Source organism: Panicum virgatum, chromosome 3N, assembly GCF_016808335.1.
Source record: "Panicum virgatum strain AP13 chromosome 3N, P.virgatum_v5, whole genome shotgun sequence".
NCBI classification, from domain to species: Eukaryota; Viridiplantae; Streptophyta; class Magnoliopsida; order Poales; family Poaceae; genus Panicum; species Panicum virgatum.
Window position 1 is genome coordinate 9,603,930 of NC_053147.1, and position 19,315 is coordinate 9,623,244.

The following is a 19,315-nucleotide window of genomic DNA, read 5'->3' on the forward strand; positions in this document are numbered from 1 at the left end:
CTGCAGCTTCATTTCGTCTGCAATTCTTGTCACCCTGGTCCATGATCATGTGCCCAACCTGCTGCAGCACGCAATCATTGTCGTCGGGCCTGAATTCCTTGAGGCACAGGTCATCTTTACCTTCTCTTCCTCGTTTTTAACATAAAACAAGACCTCTTCCCTGTTGACCAGAGGGTAGGTGAAGAATACATAAGAAGCACATTGCTGTGATTCGTTAGGTCCATTCAGGGAACTGAACAGCAGAAGCACCCAACTTTACCCAGCCAATCTTCGCAGGAGCTTCGATGGATAAACTTGATGGTTCAGCCCGCCTTATGATAGTTTCGGATCTTGACCAGACCATGGTGCGTAAACCATTGATTTTTGATCCATCCAGACTCAGGAGCTGACCCATGCTGTGTTCTTCTATATGGTTGATCAGAGCTTAATGTTTTGGAACATTTACATGCAGGTTGATCATGATGATCCAGAAGACCTGTCCTTGCTCAGGTTCGGGGCACTCTGGGAGGCTGAGTTTGCCCATGATTATCTCCTGATCTTCTCGACTGGGAGATCGCTAATCAGCTACAAGGATTTGAGGAAAGAGAAGCCTCTGATCACTCCGGACATCACTGTCATGTCTGTGGGAACTGTGATAGCTTATGGTGCAGATATGGTTCATGATATTGACTGGGAGGAGTATCTGAACAGCAACTGGGACCGGGATATCGTGGTCGAGGAGGCTGCAAAGTTCCCTCAGCTAAAGCCTCAGGCATATTTCCATCCAGTTGCATGCATGGTCACGTTGTCTTTTTGTTTCGGGGCTGACGTTGATTTTTTTTATTTTTTATTTTTTGAAAAGCAGACGCTGAGCTGAATGCTCTCTGTGAGTATCTTACTTCTGTTTGTATGGATGCAGCCGAAGAATGATCAGAGTCCCCATAAGGTTTCCTTTTTGGTTGACAAGCAATGTGCTCAGGAAGTGATGCATGCTCTCCCTCAGAAGTTGCAGAATCGTGGGGTAAAATCAGTTCTATTATTTTTCATTTGTGAAAAAAGGGCCAGAGGATAGAGTAGCCCCATGCATCATTCGACTCTAGGCACAGGGGTTGCACCCGACCGGACCGCTCTCCAACTCTAGCGAGAGCACGTTTGCCAGTAGAGCATTGTTTTGAATCTACTGTTTATTTTTCTGTGATCAGATACATGTAAAAATAATCTTCAGCTACGGTGTGCTTCTTGATGTGTTACCTCAAGGTGCAGGAAAAGGGCAGGCTCTTCAATATCCGCTGAACAAGTTCAGTTTTCAGGGGAAAGCACCAAACAATACTCTTGTTTGTGGTGACTCTGGAAATGATACAGAGTTTTTTTTTTGAACAGTCACCGGGGGGGAGGAGAACTCCCCACCTGAATTCCATTATATTGATAATGGTGTTGGCCCCAGAATGGCCCACAATACAGGAGAAGTTACAACACGAGTTTGACAACAACAACAACAACAGCACTGACACGACACAAAGACAACAACAGCACAACACGACAACGAACACAGACCCCCTAAGTGAGAACACAAGCTGTAACCATCCCAAATCGTCAGAGAGCCATCACAACCGAGCAGCGTGCTTGCCTTCACCACAATGGTTGTTGCGCCGCCACACCACCTATCGTAGCTGTCTCGCTGCCACTCTCCACCTTCCAATAGGGAGGGCCGCCTAGCAGGGTGGGGACTAAAAGTGGTGGAGGCGCGCCGACCACTGTGAGCCGGAAAGCGCCGACCTTCCTTGAAGCTGACAAGAGCATTTCTAAGGGAGTATCCGGCCTCCAAGAGCGCGGGGAGCACACGGCATATGATTTGGAGATGCTGCCAACGGAAAGCCCGGCGACGAAGCAGAGGCGCCAGAGGTGATCCATCGATGAACCATTAGGATGAAGAACAGCATGACCGATATGCTAGCTCATCGGAAAACTCCAAGACAATGCCTCCATGGAGGACACGACAATTGGTTGTCGTCATTGCTCGATTTAGAGCTAGCCTAAATCAGGATTTTCACCCGGAGAATTCGCGATGCAGACAACCTTAGCAGTGCCTCCAAGAAGGGACATGGCGCCCGTAGGCGTCATCACTGGTCATAGCTTTCACTTTGTTGTCCAGCATCAAAGAACCGATAGATAGCACACGACATCGAAAGGGGCTTAGAACGAGAACCTAACCATCGATACAGAGTTATTCAGTGTCCCATCGATCCATGGCGTCATGGTTAGTAATTCAGTGCACAATAATTTCTCGGTAAAACTCTCTGCTAAAGTTCATTGCTGACATTTGTTGCAAGGGCATCGGTTATAACTGACAATGGCTGCTAGTCTGCTAGGCTCCCATAACTCTGTATCTACAATGTGGTCAGCAATGCCCATTAACTAAACTTACTACAGACTTTTGAAACCATGTTTAGGTCAGCAATGCCCAAGAGGAGCTTCTTCAGTGGTACGAAGAAAATGCAACACATAATCCAAAGATAATTCATGCAACGAAGAGATGTGCCGCCGGTATCATGGAAGCTATTGGACACTTCAAACTAGGACCTAGTGTTTCTGCTAGGGATCTTGAACTCCCTTATCCAAAGTTAGACATCATCAAACCTACAGATGTGGTGGTGAAGTTCTATGTTCTCTATGAGAAGTGGCGGAGAGGCGAAGTTCAAAAGTCCTCATCAGTAATACAGTACTTGAAGAGCATTGCTGTAAGTACTTCCTTTGTTTGATTTCTTAGAGCAACATGGTTTAAGTTTTTTTTTACTAAGACCTGTGGGGAAAAAAATCCCCCAGTGAGATCGCCTTTTTTGTATATATAAAAAGGAGAGATAAAAAGCAGATATAACACACAATCTCTTAGAGCAACCTGGTTTAAGTTCATTGGTATCATTTTTATTTATAATCACTTTATTAAGTAGACAGTTCAAGTTGTAGTGTGCAAAAAAGGAACGATGCATTTCACATCTGCATCTCACGTGATCAAATTGCATTAGTAATTTGTTGCCTGACAAAATGTACATTTTCCTGCCTCGTACTGTTTCTGAGCTTCCTACAAAGTTTAAACCTATTTCCCCCCCTTATTAGCATTTGAATGGAACAATTATTCATCCTTCTGGATTGAAGCATTCTCTTCATGCATCCATTGATACACTTAGTTCGTGCCATGGTGACAAACAAGGCAAGAAGTTCCGGGCATGGGTGGACAGGCTTGTTACATCACTGATCGGTACTAGTAACTGGTTTGTTAAGTTTGAAAACTGGGAAATGGAAGGTATGGCCTCAGAACTCTTCTCATGGTGAACTAATTTTGGTAGTTATCAATTCCAATTGTTGTCAGTTGGTTTAGCTAGCTCCCTCGCATCATGTGACTCTTCATTTATACATTATTGATTTACTTCAGCTTCAATGATTTATATTTCTTCCATTTTCAGGTGATGCTCGGTATTGCTGCCACACAACTCTTCAGCTGAATATGAAGGTAGATTCTCCGATCCTACTAGAATCCTTTATCGTCCTGCAGTTACATACATGATGCATCTGTGTTAATCTATACAAGTTCTCATAGCTTATGCTGTTACTATTTGCTTCAACTGACAGCCTGAGATTCCTGAGGGCCTGGAGCTGGTACATATCCACAAGACCTGGCTTGAAGGACACTCTGCAGGGACAGGGAGTGAGCAAATGTTCATCATCTAGATCATTTTGTCACCTGCAATGTGCACGTAGCGTTAGCATTATAATTTTTGCCTCAGGAGTCCAGATTGAATAAGAATGTACTGCCAGACAGAGGACTCGATGCTCTCTGAAATTCCATGTGTCAAAAACAAAAATTGTTCAATGATTCTATCTAGTGGGCAAGTTCAAGATATCCATAAATCATCAGAAGATCTTGTCTCAAAATTGGTTATGGATTGTCACATGATTAACAAATAGTGTGTTCTCTTCCCCCTCTTTATTATGATAGCTGCCAAGGAAAAACAAGTTTGCCAAAAAAAAGGCAGAAAAATCAGATTTAAGGTAAACAATCTGGCCACTGCACAGTAACATCTTTGACATGCATTTAGAACTAATTCTTGATCATCTGTCTTGAAGTATATCCCGGATATTATTTTGTTTCCGGGAGTGAAAATGACACCCTGTCCAGCAACATATACTTTATGAGATCCGAATGGTTTCTCTCTTAAACATTACTATTTGTTATGGAGCATATATAGATGGACAAAACACAACCCATGGAGAAGAAGAAAAGTTATATGGACAATCATATTCTCAGTAGCCATGTAAAAAACAATCATGAACTTCTTCCTCCATAATAATTAGAAACGAGCACATGGGCGGCTCTTTAGTGTTTGCTCATAGAATCTGTGCTAAGTATATGTTGCTTAAACTCTTGCTATTTGTTGGCATTATGCCTAAGCCACTGGGTGAGACCGTAATAATGAATGGTAGTGCCTTATACAGAGGACCGGAATAAAATTTACTTTATCTTAAAAAGAAGGCAACTGCAGAAACATGATTCTCTCAGCATACAAGACTGATATTATCATGTCAAACATGAACGTTGGATAATCACTGCAAGCTCTGGAAAACGGCAGCATATATGAACAAAGTAACGTGAAAACTAGAGAACAAGTCCAACATATGCCAAACAAATGTTGCACGCAATACTCCAGATAGAGTGTTGGAATTCTGTTGTCGAGTTGTCGTCCACCTCTGTTACTTCTTCTGTAGGTAACATCCAAAATGGCGGATCGGAGCAGAGCAGCTCGGAGGAGGATCGGAGCAGTTCGGAGGCATCCCGACAAGGTGGCAACGGCCACCCTTGTTTATAAAGCTGACCAGAGGGGCCATGCCTGGGGAAGAATACACGCGTTGCCCGATTGAGACGCCACCCAGCAGAGCCACGAGTTCACGCCCCAATCCCCACCCCGACAGCGCTACCCTCAGCCGCACAGTCCTAGTGGTCTGCCTACGAGCGGCCATCCTCATCCACAACGCCTCTCGCCTGCCGGGCAGACATCACAAAGATTCTCTTCAGTATTGGAGTGAGGGCGACCAAGTCCACGTCTGTGGCGGGCTTCTCCGCCACGCCGCCGGGCTCTACCCTTCCCCCTCCAGCCTCGAGGGTAATGGGAAGGCTGGGGACTGCGGTTCTTGGCAAGCCCCTCTCAGCCCTCCTCTGCCGCCGAGCAGAGGCCTGGGGACCGTGGATCGGGCGGCTATGCCAGAAGCGATGGGAATGAGGGGCTAACCACCAGCGATGGTGCCGACAAGAATCCCTCCACCATCGAGGATGGGCCCGATGACCCCTAGCCTCAGTGCGACCTCGATGGCGCGTCCTGCTTCTGCGGGGCGGGCCTCGTTTTCGACATCCGTATCATGAGGGCCCTCTTTGGCGACGAGCGCTCACCGGCATCAGGCTTCTGCACTGCCACGGCAGGATTATCGCCGCCCGTGCCCGTCTCCCGCCCCTCCCCTTCCCCCTCCAGCCTCGAGGGGAAGGGAAGGCTGGGGACTATGTTCTTGGCCATCCACAGGGACCAACCCCTCCCAGCCCTCTGGCGCTACCGAGAAGGGGAGCGACGACATCACGTTGGGCCGCTTCATCCCAAGGGAGGCCGAGGAGAAGAAGGACTCCTGGCGCGACACCGCCACCTACGTGGCGCAACCCGGTAAGCTCAAGCTCAAGACCAGACCACCTATAGGATCTACTTTATTGATAGGTAAATGCCCGCGCTGCCTTTGGGAGGAGCGTGTCCCCCGTGGATGCCGTTCAAGCACGCAAGCGTTTGCCGCTACAGATGTATCATAGCCCTGCTTGGCAAAGCGGAGAGGCTACAACGTGAGGAGCAGGGCAATAAGGCCCGGCGGCATGAGCACGCCAAGCTCAAGTGACGCTGATTGTTTGTCATCCTATGGCAATTTTGACTAACGATTGTTTTTGTGTTTCATTGCTTCTGTACCCAAATGCTTGTAGAAGAATAGTGCGGTGTTGGTATGGTATGTGATCTGGAACAGTGCCGGAGTTGTGCTTAACTGTTGAGAACCGAGGTGGCCCTAATACCCACACACTAACTCACTCTATAGTCAGTTAGTTTTATAGCTAATTAGTGTATAAGGTGCTTTCAACTGCAGAGCCTCTTTCTCGCTTCCGGGTGGCATAGTCTCTTTTTTGCTTCCGGGTGGCAGAGCCTACCAACAGGTGAAGCTGGCTTCCGGGAGGCAGAGCCTTCCTACGATGAAGCCCAAACCCTTTGCGATCCCGGGTGGCAGAGCCAGCCTACGATAGATCACAACTTATACACGTAAATAGAAACCGGGAGACTAACACTCTACAAGAAAAATCAAATCTTTATTGACAACTCAACTTGATACAACATGAGATGACACTTATACTTTTTATGTGGCTATCCTATCATGACACCACTACACTGCATGACAACCTTGCCATCTCCTATTTGAGACCTCTTATGCTATGGTATGGCAAGGGAGAGGGGGACACCCCTATTTATAGGACTCCATGGTTCATATGGTATTGCCATGTATCCACCTTCTACACTAATCTACATTTCTAGAGTTTTCTCCATCTTTCTCCTATCATACAATTATCTTTTCTCTTGAGAATTCTACACTTCACCATGAAACTTGATAACTATTACTCATACTTGCTCTCCACTCTTCTAGAACCTTCTTATCTTGGCATGATCTTATCCTCATGCATTGCAAAGTTAGTTTCTTGTGGTTTCCACAATCTTCTATAATGTTCAAAGTATGCATTGTATATTTCATCATTAACTGTCATATAGAAAATTTTTCAGAGTTAAGATTGAAGAGCATTTTGTACATTCGGTAGGGAGAAATACTTCATTCCTTCCTTTGATAGTGATTCCTTGTTCCGATCAGAATCCATTCAGTTGTATCTGAAATCTTGTTCCATGGCGGATTTGTGCGTTCAATGCTTTGAATTTATGATAGTAGATGGTTTCAGATTGTTTCCCCGGTTGAATATGCACGATCCTGCATGTTTATTATCATAAAACACGCAATGTGGTTTGCGCTTGATGGTGCTCTAATCACATTGTCCTTCTATTTCAAGTTCTGCTAATGTGTGCTCATTACATGCTACTGAAATAATGAGTGAAATTAGTTATGTTGACTAGCTTGATCTAGGAAGAAATATAGCTTTGGTGCGTGATTTGGATAGGGGGGACAGTTGATTCTCGTATAATATAACCTTCGATGCGTGATTTGGATAGGGGTGACAATTGATGTGTGATTTCGGTTTTGCATTATATTACTATTCATGCTATGAAGCTATTGATATATATGGAGTACTGGCTGTATAGGCATTAGCTGTTTGCTCAGATTATTCCTTCATAAGATGCATCTTGTCTTTTAGACCAATCCAAAGTAATAGTTGGTTTGACTTAACTACTTAAGCAGCTACATGTAGCCAATTATGTGTGATCCAGCCTTAGTTAGTCTAACTTTTTTGCCATTGCCATTCGGCAAAATAAGAACATCTGTAGTTCATAAAACATAAATTGGAAAGACTGTCATTCTTGCGTCCGGAGCTGAGGTCTGAAGGAAACATAAGGAAACATAAATTGGTCTGACTGTTTTGATCTGAAGGAAGAGGAGCCTCTGATCGCTCTGAACATCTCTGGTAGGACTTGCAGATGTCACATGATAAACCAATTGTGTCAGCTATTCGGTATCAGTAGCTGTCATTTTGCTCAAATATAGCTGCATGTAGTTTTGAAAAAAAAAGGAGATTAATCTGCACGACATCTTCTTCAATTATAACATGCCAAGATTCTTTTCTTTCTATATCGCCTTGCATTTTCATGTTCCTCCTTGGCTGCTCGATCTGGATTAAGTCTGAACTGAACCTTTTCATTTTACCTACCTGAGCTTCAGTAGTTTAAAGTCTCTTGAATACTTTTGAATATGAAGGTAGGTTCTCCTGATTCTACGTGAATACTTCTTTTGTTCATATGGATTCACCTAGAGATAGTGCTTAACTGTTCCTATCTAATTGAACTGACGGCCTGAGACCGCAGAGGGCTTTGAGCCGATACACATCCACAGCACCCCCTGGTGTGAAGGCCAAGCGAGGACAAGGTAATCTACTCATCTTGTAGATCATTTAGTCACTTTGCACCGTGGCACTCTGACACAACAAAAATTTCTTCAGATTCCGAATAGAGCAAATATGAATGTACTCCGTACTCCAAGACAGGGATCCATGCTCTTTATATTAGTTCTACTTGCAAAGAAACTAAAGATGTGTCCTATGATTCTGTCTGTCTTGTGAACTCAATCAGATCTAGGAACCGACTGAATGATCCCGTCATGATCATTTCTCGATGTCCTTGGTGCTCTGAATTGGTGCAGGAACTTCAGATTAGCTGACGCGGACACATTAACTGACGTGAAGATGAACTGGATCCCCACCGGACGTCACAAAATTAATTTTCAGATATCCATTCAGCAGTAGAATATGCATTTTGATTCTTGAATAACTCATGGGCATTAGATTTACTACAAGGCACTGTGAAGGAAGCTGACGTCAGATGCCGGCGTCATGCTAGGGCAGGAACGCCTTGTTTAGATACCTTCAAAATTCCAAAATTTTATAAGATTCCCCATCACATCGAATCTTTGAACACATGTATGAAATATTAAATGTAGCTAAACAAAATAACTAATTATACAGTTTATCTGTAATTTACGAGACGAATTTTTTGAGTCTAACTAACCCATGATGGGATAATAATTATAAAATACAAAAAAAAGTGTTACATCCAAAAATTTATAAATCTAAACAAGGCCGAAGTCAGCAGGCAGGCAGCTAGTAGCTAGTAACCGTGCGCAATGCAAGCCTCCCAGAAGAGCACGTTGCTCTCGGGCGCATGGCCGCCGGCGCCGGCACCCGCCCCGCCCTCCGCCGCCGGCGCGCAACCGCCGCCGTCATCGTGCGCCGCCGCCGCATCCTCGACCGCCATCCGGCGCCACCACGGCCCGGCCATCCTGCTGTCGACTTCATCCTCGCCACGCTCCGCGCCCACGTCCACGTCGTCTCCGTCGCTGCCGTCGCCGCCGGCGGCGCTAGTAGCACCACCACCGCAGACGACATCGTCACCGTCGCCGCCACTGCAGGACTCGGCGTCGTCCTCGTCGTCGTAGCCTGGCACCGAGGGGTGGTCATTCCCTGCCAGCAGGGCCGACACGGTGGTGTCGGACTCCGAGTCGCCGGTGGCTTCCTGCGGCGCGGCGGTGGGCGGCGCCGGCGCGGGAGAAGGCTCCGGGTCGGGTACGGGGCGGTGCTGATGATGCGCCACCCAGTCCATAGAGGAATGGCGTCGGTGGATCGGAGGCGTGGTCTCCATCTGCAAAAACGGTTGGCTATATATGCACGAAAGTTTTCGTCTTCCGCTCTAAATAAAAGTTTGAGCTTTTGGAATTCGGTCTGTTTCAGTTTCTCTCTTTGACTCTTTTTCTCTCCAAAAGCTGCAAGGTTTTGGAGGCAAAGCGTCAACTACCGATGTGTAATAAAGCACTAAAAAACCTAACATGTAGTATGTAGAACGGAAGTGCCTAAAGAGGGTTACTTACTTGCGGGGGTGAAAAGGAATCGATATTTCTTTTCCCCGAGTTGGATAGGGAAGTAGTACCTGAGGCAAGTTTCTTTTCTCGTGGGGTCCAGCCAAAACTCATGGAATATAGTCAAAATAATAACATGTGTTTTAAATGGAAAATATTTTTAAACTACATGTGGACTGAATTGGGCATTTGCATTCAGGGGCGGATCAAGGGGGGCTAGAGGGGATCAATCCCCCTACCTCCCAAGATTCATGGATACCCTCTAAGCCCTTCATTTTTGGATGAAAGAATAAAGAGAAAGAGGAGAGGAAGAAGAAGAGAATGGATATAAGCTCCCTCTGTATATACGTGCTAGATTCACAACTGCTTGCATTCATATTGGAGTAGCAAAATTGCTTACTTGGTTTTTTGCTATCTACTGTATATAGAATACTGAATTTGTAAACCTCTTGTGCCTTAAATTGTGCTGAAAAAATAGAACTGTGCTTCAAATGGAGTTGTCGGACATCAAAATGTGCACAAAGGAAAATTGGATCATGTTTAGTTCTAAAAAAAATCCTACAGTACCCGTCATATCGAATCTTCGGACATATGCATGGAGTGTTAAATGCAGTTGAAAAAAAACTAATTACACAGTTTTACTGTTTTCATACAAGATGAAATTTTTAAGTCTAATTAGTTTATAATTGAATATTAATTATCTAATAATAACAAAATATGCTACAGTATCAAAATCTAAATTTTTTCGTGAACTAAACACAGCCTCAACCAGGTATCACTTTGGAACAAATGACACATAGCAGAGCGTGACCTGTCAGGCAACTCTGCATCGACTTTGCAAAAGGTACACAGAGGACAAAAAAGAAGCAGCCGCTACCCCTTCCTAAAGTCGTGCTACTAATCAACTTTCCTTTTTGTAGCAAGCAAATCCTAATGTCGGCCATCTAGAAGGGAAAGGGTCAAATACGCACGTACGGTTTGGTCCACTCATTTTCCCCGTCGAGTCGAGACCCATCCCGGCGCCTGCGTTTGTGCGCGTGCGTGCAGGGTGCCTGTCATCTAGAAGGCGTATATTGTTCGATAAGCCTCAGAGGCTGCACACGCAGACGCAGCTACCTAGGCAGGGCACGTAGCTGGATGCTCTATCCATCCAACGAGTGTTTTCCTCACGCAAACACGTAGCCGCTGCGCCCGATGGAGACGTGGTGCGCGTGCCGCCACCGGAGAAGAATCTGTGGGCCCACTCTTCCCTAGCGCGCGCGCCCACCTTCTCACGAAACCTCCTCGTCCGGCTAGCCGTCGATCGGCAAAATGCCCAAACCGGGTTTCCTTTGTACAAACTGGCACGATACATGCTAACAAAAAAACGGCATGATACATTTTTCTATATCAAGTTGATACTAGTTGGAACCAATTTTTTATTTACTTTATAGCTAAATAAGTTTTTAGCTAATTTGTGGTATATATATGCACGCTCACTCCTAATCTGTGTTTAAAATTTAAGGTTAATTGGATCTATGCTATTATATTTTTTGTGTTTCTAAGATATATCATTACTATTCGTAATATCGGAAGCGTGACATTACAATTTCATATTTGTTCAAAACATGTCATTACGTGCAGATGAGACGGGCAGATGACACGCTGCCATAAGATGGCCGCTGAGCAGGGACACCCATCGGGGAGCTGGAGCACGCCGCCATATGCTGGCAGCTATCGAGGTCCAGGCCGATGCTCGTGAAGCCCAGCACCACACCAACCTCAAATCGACATAGACATTTTTGTCGATTTGGACATCAAATCAAGTGGGTGCGGTCACCACTTCCTTTGTGAGATGCTCTAGACTAGCAATTTCATCGATTTCGCCCGATTCTACCGCCACAGCAACTCGCGGCCTCGCTCCGCACGGCGGCCGGCCGCGCCCGCCCTCGGCGCCGCAGCCGCGCGGCCATCCCAGGTCATCCGTTCCGCACAGGCCGACGAAGTAAGAGGCTCGCGGCGAGCCGGGCCGCGGCCAGAGCGGTGGCAGCAGGCGGCGCGACGCGCGGGGCGCGCGGAGCGGGCCTACAGAGGATCCCCGTGCGCAGGAGTGGCACAGCAGGGGGGCGCACGCGGAGGAGCCGGCGAGGTGCGCACGGCGACAGGTAGGAGCAGAGCAGCAGGGATGGGAAAGAAATGAGATAGAGGTGGATGGTTGAAGATGACGGTATTTTGGTCTAATTTTTTTTATAAATATGTTGAAAGGGCACATAATGGCATATCTCTAGGAAACGTGAAATTGTAATGGCATACTCCCGATATCATGAATAGTAATGGTATATCTCAGAAACGTGATAATTGTAATGACATATATCTAATTAACCCTAAAATGTAAGAGTATTGTTATCAGATTATATACACAACCTATATAGTTTTATTAGCGCAACCAACCTTTGGAACTATATACGTGCAACATTATAAATGTTTGGTTGAAAAAAGCAAATGTTTATATTGCCCAAGCAGTATACATTAATGCGTTGTAAAAAAAAGAATCCTAACCAATTTTCTCATTATCTGGTCTGCTCATTCTCTTCTCATTTCTAGAGTATAATGTTTAGAATTTTAGATCCGAGGATGCTGCTGCAAAACTATTTTGTGTATTTTCTAATCTGTTTTAAAAGTAGCTTGTGTTTTCTCAGTGTTTTTATTACTTGTGTTTTCTCAGTTGCTGTGCCAAAAAACTGCCCACGTGCTCCCATGGCTGTATTTTCAGCCACTCCGTAGGCCTTACTACGGTCAGATCGTACGGATCAAGTCCCACCATCTTGCATCCAACGGCCCATCAAGCTCCTGCTTCCTCAGGCCGCAGACAGCCCAACCCACCCCCTGCCCATCCCCACCACCATCAGGCAGGCCCAGGGTTTATCGCCCTGCGCCGCCGCCTCCTAAACCCACCTCGCCCCGCCGCGGCGGCGCATTTCAGAACCCTCGTCGTCTTCGGCGACCGGTGGGCCGGACAGCCATGTGGGTCCTCCGGAGCCTCCTCCGGGCAGCCTCGCCATCGCTCCGCCGCAGGTGCGCCCTGCCCCCTTTCCCTTCCCTTCCCTCGACCTGTCCCAGTAGCGCCGGCTCTTCCCCTTTCCCCTTGATCTCTGACGCGTGCGTGTGTTTCCGCGGAGGGGCAGCTCCTGGCGCCTTGCCGCAAGCGGTGAGCCGGTCATCGGGGCCGCGGACTCGGCTTCGCCGTCCACGGGGTTGCTGGCGGCGGGAGCAGGAGCGGACGGCGGGTGGCGGCGGGCGATGTCGACCAAGGGGAGGAGCATGCGGAGCAAGGTGGAGAGGCGGATGGCGAGGGAGACCGGTCGCACCCAGCGGGAGCTCCGCCGCGCCGTTAAGCTCAGGAAGAAGCTCATGACCGAGGACGAGAAGCTCATCTACAACCTGCGCAGGGTAAGGAGGCAATTGCCCCCATTTCTCCTTCCCTCTTGCATGTTCGTGGTGATACCGGCCAAATGATCTTTCTCCAGTAGGGTTGCTTGGGCAATCTCGGAGTAATCTACTTCTTCCAAGTGGAACACGATTCTTTGACTTTTTGTAGTTGTGTGCTGGAAGTTTTGCTCACTAATGATTTGTGGATAGAAATCAGTAGTCTGTCGGGTAATGTTAAATGAAAGCTTTCGCACTGAGGGCTGAGGCTTTGTTACATGTAACTGTGCATCCCAGAAAATGTTTAATATGGTTAGATACTGGGGAACTGAAGATTTATCAAACAGCATCCTTAGGAGTTCGAAATGCCGTACTGACTTATATGTCAGTTGCAGGTTTTGATTTGGACAAACACACCTGTTGTACGTGTACATAAGCCTAAAACTACTCCCATGGTTTATAGGGTTCTAGAATTTCAAAAACTGTGTGGTAGCGCTCATTGTGAGTATATCATGGTATATTTGAAGCTAATTGGAGCTATTCTGATGGTTTGAATGACTAAAGATGATTGGTAGTAAATGTGCTTGCATTCTGTTGCGAGAAATCAGTGTCAACAAATACATGGCTTATTTGTCTAGTGTTTGGATGCTTAATACTCACTGAGTTTGCACACCTATTAAAAAGTTGCAGTTTCCAGATTAATTGGAACTGACTACAGCATAGTCTCTGGTCTGTTTCTTTCAGTTGCAAAGTCATTAATTTTCCATACTTTCCATTTCTATCCAGGCCAAGAAAAAGGTTGCTTTGCTACTGCAGAAGCTCAAGAAGTATGAGCTACCAGAACTACCAGCTCCTCGTCATGACCCTGAGCTGTTAACAGCTGAGCAACTACAAGCTTACAAGAAGATTGGATTCAGAAATAGAAACTATGTACCTGTTGGAGTTCGTGGAGTCTTTGGGGGTGTTGTTCAAAACATGCATATGCATTGGAAATTCCACGAGACAGTCCAAGTTTGTTGTGACAACTTCCCAAAGGAAAAAATTAAGGAAATGGCAGCAATGCTGACAAGATTAAGTGGTGGAATTGTGATTAACATTCATAATACCAAAACAATCATCATGTTTCGAGGAAGAAACTACCGTCAACCTAAGAACCTTATACCTTTCAACACACTTACCAAAAGGAAGGTCAGTCCCATGCAAGTGATGTGTCTATCTCAGACTCTCAGTTAGCATTTGCCTGCTATTTCCATTCCACTTTTCTCTTGCTATGGATTATGCATATGATCTGTATGTCACTTACCGATTCCTACCGAGTTCTGGTTTATTTATGCTGCATATGGTTGACTCCAATGGACCATCTATTTATTTTTCAAATTGATTATCTCCAGCTTTGTAATACTTCCAAATCGGTGCAATTTTCCATTTTGCAGGCTTTATTCAAGGCCAGATTTGAGCAAGCGCTTGAATCACAGAAACTAAACATCAAGAAAATAGAGACACAGCTCCGTCGCAAGGGTATCAATCCAGAGGATCCTGTTGCTATGGCTAGTATCCAGCGTGTTGCCTCTACATTCTTCCGAGCCATAGATGAGCAACAAGGTACTCCCTATGTTTTCTGTGGGGATGCACAACCTTCTGCTGGGACTACTGAAATAAAAGAACCACCTGATCAACCATCTGAAGATAGCGACCAGGAGGAGCTTGACCGGTTCATTTCAGAGATAGAAAGTGCAGCAGAGAAGCAATGGGAGGAAGAAGAGGCAGCAGAGAAAGAAGAATCTTCAAGAATGCGGTATTGGGAGAGAGAAGAGGTGGGTGAGCGGAGGGGTTTCGGTAGAAGTTATGAAAACTCAGATTATGAGGATAGAGGACAGGGAAGATATAGGAGGGAGAATAACAACAGAAGGACATCAGATGCAAGGAAGTGGGATGATGATAGCGAGGCTGAGGCATCAGGTGAAGAATGGGACTCTGGTGATGACGATGACAGGGATAATTTTATGGGCTTTGACAATGATAGAGATTCTCGTGACAAGCATCCTCGACGATTCGAAAGCATGAGGAATGGGATGAGCAGATCTAGTGGCAGGCGGGATTTTGTTCCTAGGGGAGAAGTGGGCGAGAGGAGGGGTTTCAACAGAAGCTATGGCAACTCAGACGTTCAGGATAGAGGCCAGGGAAGATATAGGAGAGATAACAACAAAGGAACATCAGATGCAAGGAGGTGGGATGATGATAGTGAGATTGAGGCATCAGGTAAAGAATGGCACTCAGGTGATGACACAGATAATTTTCTTGGATTCGACAATGATAGAGATGCACCTGATGATCATCCTCTACGATTCAAAAATACAAGGAATGAGAAGAGCAGATCCAGTGGCAGGCAGAGTTCAATTCCTGGGGGATTCAGAGGTTCCAATCGAAGTCCAGGAAATTTAGTTTCTGCTTCTGACAGTAATGATGGTAGTTTAGACTCTGAAGAAGAAGATTTGTGGGGATCGGATAATAAGGGGGGAGAAACAAACCTAAGATCCCCAAAGGTAAATTTCTCAAATTTCCACAGCAGTAGCGAGGACAGCAATGATAACTTGGAACATGGTGACACGATTGGTAAAATGAAGAAAAATACTGATGAAAATTGGGACAGTGACTAATAACATGAAGAGTAATGTTGATGTGTGCTGGGACGAATGCTAACGTGAATGGTTGCCATCCGAGTTCTTTCATGGCTTGTATTGCTCATGTTTTCCAATGAGATCTGGAAGAGCTAGAAGAATAAGCATGGTTTCCATGATGTTTGAATTATTGCTGCAAGTTTCAGACAATGGTTCCAGTTATCATGGTAGCCTGAAAAGTTGCTTCACCTGGAGTGAGGGGGGAGGTTGTCAACGGTGTGCTATTCTCCTAGGAGAGGCTAGGACATAAAGGCAAAATACATCATGACTTGCACAAGCGGGGGACAAGATGCTGAATGTTTGTGGCTAGAGTTCAATGTTGAGAAACTAGATGTATCGAGATTCCTGGAGGTCTTAGAAATGTGAAATTCTTGTTCTGCCATCATTATGGGACCATATTATTTCGTTTTTCTATATGAAAAAAAACTTGCACATAGGTATATTTGGAGGTCATTTCTCCTGTGTTTTGTGAGAGAAATCTTTATCTTTAATGACTGAATCCTGGTCGCGGGAGCGAGCTTACATTTGGCCATGTCATCATGACATCAGTCTGCAAATGTGAACCATTGGATGGAAATCTATCGGTGCATGTGACAACAGGCAAAATCAACCCGACTCTTCGGTTCCTAAAATATCTAGAAAGTTACAGTAGAACAGGTAAATAAATGTTTCTACCTTCTCTCGCAGGACATAACAAAGACATCCCCATTGGCGAGAACAAGCGCTTCATTGCCTGTGTTCGGCTGGTGACTGTTGCAGTCCGGCTACAGTGCGAACAGCTGGAAGCAGCAGCCCGGCTGCAACAGCTTCTCCCTAGCACCTGCATACGCCTAGACATAAGGGGCCGCCAGCCTGCACTGGGACACTGGGCGCACAAACACGGGATTTTCTGCGTGCACCGTGCCGCTGCTGCTTGCTGCGACGGCGGCAGCAGCATGTGGCAATCGGATCGAGCAGGGGGGCGAGACGCCGACGGACTTCTCTCCCGTTCTGGCCGTCGCTACCCCTCCGCTCGGCGCTCCCCCGACGGGCGTGGCTCCCACAGGCCCCCCCCCCCCCCTCACCCTCGGCCGGCGCTTCCCCAACGGGCGTCGCTCCCCCTCCGGGCGCCGCTCCACCTGACCGCTCCGTCAGTGGCCTGCGCGGGGCAGCTCCCTCCTAGGCGCATTGCTAGGCTGGCTCCGCCAGTCGAGGGCGACGATCCCCTCCACCTGGCCGGCTGGCCGTGCCGTCCGCCTGGCTGCTCCGGCGAGCGCCTAGGCCTCACATCTCTGTCCGGGCGCGCGCAAGGTGTGGGCTGGCTCCGCCTGCCATCTGCTCTGTCCTTGGGCGCTACTTGAATATAGCTCTCATCTCTGCAGGCCACCTGTTCGACTAAATGCAAGGCCACGCAAAGTGCCTCTTCTTTTGCAGCACGCGCAAGAAGACGATTCAAACTTGAAAAACCATGATGGCTGTGTTTAGTTGCCCCAAAGTGCAAAATCTAAAAAAAGATTCTCCGTCACATCAAACTTACGGTACATATATGGAGTACTAAATATAGATAAAATCAAAAACTAATTGTACAGTTTGGTTCTAATTTGCGAGATAAACGTTTTGAGCCTAATTAGTCAATGATTGGACAATAATTAATAAATACAAACGAAAATGCTACAGTATACTACACTGTATTTTGGCACTCCAAAATGGAGAACTAAACACAGCCGATGTCAATTGCTCGTAGAGCTGCCCTGCCATTCTACAGCACACACAGTCTTACCTGCCCTCTTACATGGTGCATCTAAACGACCTTTACCATGCCCAGCCCACCCAGATGAGGAACTCGACATAGACTCCAGCCTGTGAGCCCCACAATGCCCAGCGAATCAACTATCGCTGTGTTCGTTTGGCTGTGCCTGATTGATGGTGCTGATTTATTATGATAGAATAACACTGTTGACTGGCTGGTGGCTGGTGCTGATTTAGTATGAAAGAATAGTACTGCTGGTTGGTTGGCTGACAAGCCAAGCGAACACAGCGTATGTCTCCTTCCCATGCTCACAATAAAAATAAAATTTCAGACTTACTGATATATAAAACACCTATGCCTTTGTCCATTTCTATTCTCTGTTGTCTTTGCATCCTAACATTGACCCTTCTCTGCTAATTTTCCTTGATGTAATTAATTGATTTGTAAAAAATGAAATAAAAGAAAATAAATTTGTAGCTCCTCAATCTACGGCTTCAGTGCACTTGGATAAATAATATATTACAGTATACTTGGATTTCTTATGTACATCGGTTACATAATTTATGTCATTATCATCTGTATTAGTATAACAATGCAAATAGTAATTATATATTTTAATATGAACAAACAGGAGAGGATCCAAAGCGGGAAGATAGAAGTTTTGTAAAGACAAGAAGGGGCAAACCATTTCACTAAAAGAAAAAAGGTACATCCCTGACTCATACCAATGTTATAAAGTTCGAAATTCAGATCCTACAAAATGGTATTATCTATTGATAAATACAAGATAAAATAACCAAGCTCAACACCATTTTTAAATTCCCTGGTTTATTCTCCACTAATTAAGCTTAAACATTCATATAACTCTATGAAATTGTGCAATTCTCTTGAGTAGTGCAGCATGGTGCAGCATGGTCATTCCAGCACTAGCTTCTTCCCTAATATCATCTGAATATATTTTGTTAATTATTTCTTTTACATTTCTATTTCCTAGAAAAAAGCTCACAGTCTGTTACTATGCTATTTTTTAAACAAGGAGCAATAACAATAAAGAGAAAAAAATAAATTTGGGTACCAAACGGGAAAAAAAACTCCAAATGCAATGGTAATATTATCTTAAAGCACCACTTTCTTTACTGATATAATCCCCCCAACTAAATAAAAAAGCTAATACATTCACCCTTGATAGGATGACGAAGACTTGAAAGAAAATCAAGACCTCCTTGGATAATCGAAGAGACAGAGAATATAAGCTATTTGTTAACAGGTAAACTCGCAACGTGTCTTTACTCAATATTATACTCTGACACTTCCAGCTTTCAAAGTTACTTACAAATTATGTTGTTTTGGACCAGAGACAAACGACAACGTGAGAACAATCTTTTGAACAGAAGTGCCTTCTAATGGTGTTCTGTTAAATATATAGTGCTCCATTCTGATGGTTCTAATAAATAGAACCATCCTTTTGAAATATTTCATACCTTTCTATATTGCAAGGCCCAAATATGTACTTTTGACTAGATCCTACAGACTATAAGAACTGTGAAACACATATGTATATTTTTATGTTCCTATGTCTAATGAATATGTATGTACTTTCACTAGCCTCACCGCAGGCATATTTCTGCGCCGCGCACTGTTCTAGTAGAGAATTGATACGACGGTGAACCTGACATTGTCTGATACAAGTTCTTTACGGTGTGAAGTTTCTCTTCGAATTCTCGAATGCTTCAGGCTTCCGCGTACTCTAAGCATCTAACTTCATAACAAGAGAGAATTTTACAGTTAATGAAAAAAAAACCCGGACAGACTAACCATAGCCGTAGGTCCGTAGCATCTGTACAAGTTTTGCCTCCACGGACTCGAGGCGATCCAGCACGGCACACGA

General features: G+C 45.4%; 3 protein-coding genes and 1 long non-coding RNA gene across 4 annotated transcripts; 3 read left to right on the forward strand and 1 right to left on the reverse strand.

The window, feature by feature from the left end:
* Window positions 1–462: 462 nt before the first annotated feature.
* On the forward strand, window positions 463–3,705 carry LOC120667349 (probable sucrose-phosphatase 3). The gene is made up of 7 exons (XM_039947444.1): window positions 463–1,000; window positions 1,182–1,343; window positions 2,204–2,236; window positions 2,430–2,717; window positions 3,094–3,280; window positions 3,441–3,487; window positions 3,607–3,705. The coding sequence occupies exons 1-7, from the start codon at window positions 857–859 to the stop codon at window positions 3,703–3,705; spliced, it is 960 nt and encodes a 319-aa protein (XP_039803378.1). The 5' UTR covers window positions 463–856.
* A 5,049-nt stretch (window positions 3,706–8,754) lies between these two features.
* Window positions 8,755–9,583, reverse strand: LOC120667389 (clumping factor B-like). The gene has a single exon (XM_039947471.1). The coding sequence runs from the start codon at window positions 9,399–9,401 to the stop codon at window positions 8,871–8,873; it is 531 nt and encodes a 176-aa protein (XP_039803405.1). The 5' UTR covers window positions 9,402–9,583; the 3' UTR covers window positions 8,755–8,870.
* Window positions 9,584–11,402: 1,819 nt separating this feature from the next.
* LOC120664228 (CRM-domain containing factor CFM9, mitochondrial-like) lies at window positions 11,403–16,112 on the forward strand. Its single transcript, XM_039943327.1, has 4 exons — window positions 11,403–12,669; window positions 12,780–13,044; window positions 13,807–14,208; window positions 14,454–16,112. Exons 1-4 carry the CDS (start codon window positions 12,617–12,619, stop codon window positions 15,675–15,677), a joined length of 1,944 nt encoding a protein of 647 aa, XP_039799261.1. The 5' UTR covers window positions 11,403–12,616; the 3' UTR covers window positions 15,678–16,112.
* Window positions 16,113–16,774: 662 nt separating this feature from the next.
* LOC120664229 lies at window positions 16,775–18,993 on the forward strand. Its single transcript, XR_005670807.1, has 3 exons — window positions 16,775–18,133; window positions 18,617–18,694; window positions 18,783–18,993. It is a non-coding gene; the product is annotated as an uncharacterized LOC120664229 (long non-coding RNA).
* The last annotated feature ends 322 nt before the right edge of the window (window positions 18,994–19,315 follow it).

Coding starts and splice junctions, on each gene's coding strand:
- LOC120664228 (XM_039943327.1), top strand. CDS start 12,617: ATGTGGGTCCTCCGGAGCCTCCTCCGGGCAGCCTCGCCATCGCTCCGC. Junction 13,045..13,806: donor TCATCTACAACCTGCGCAGG/GTAAGGAGGCAA, acceptor ATTTCTATCCAG/GCCAAGAAAAAGGTTGCTTT. Junction 14,209..14,453: donor ACACACTTACCAAAAGGAAG/GTCAGTCCCATG, acceptor TCCATTTTGCAG/GCTTTATTCAAGGCCAGATT.
- LOC120667349 (XM_039947444.1), top strand. CDS start 857: ATGCTCTCTGTGAGTATCTTACTTCTGTTTGTATGGATGCAGCCGAAG. Junction 1,344..2,203: donor ACTCTGGAAATGATACAGAG/TTTTTTTTTTGA, acceptor ATCGATACAGAG/TTATTCAGTGTCCCATCGAT. Junction 3,488..3,606: donor CTCTTCAGCTGAATATGAAG/GTAGATTCTCCG, acceptor TTCAACTGACAG/CCTGAGATTCCTGAGGGCCT.
- LOC120667389 (XM_039947471.1), bottom strand. CDS start 9,401: ATGGAGACCACGCCTCCGATCCACCGACGCCATTCCTCTATGGACTGG.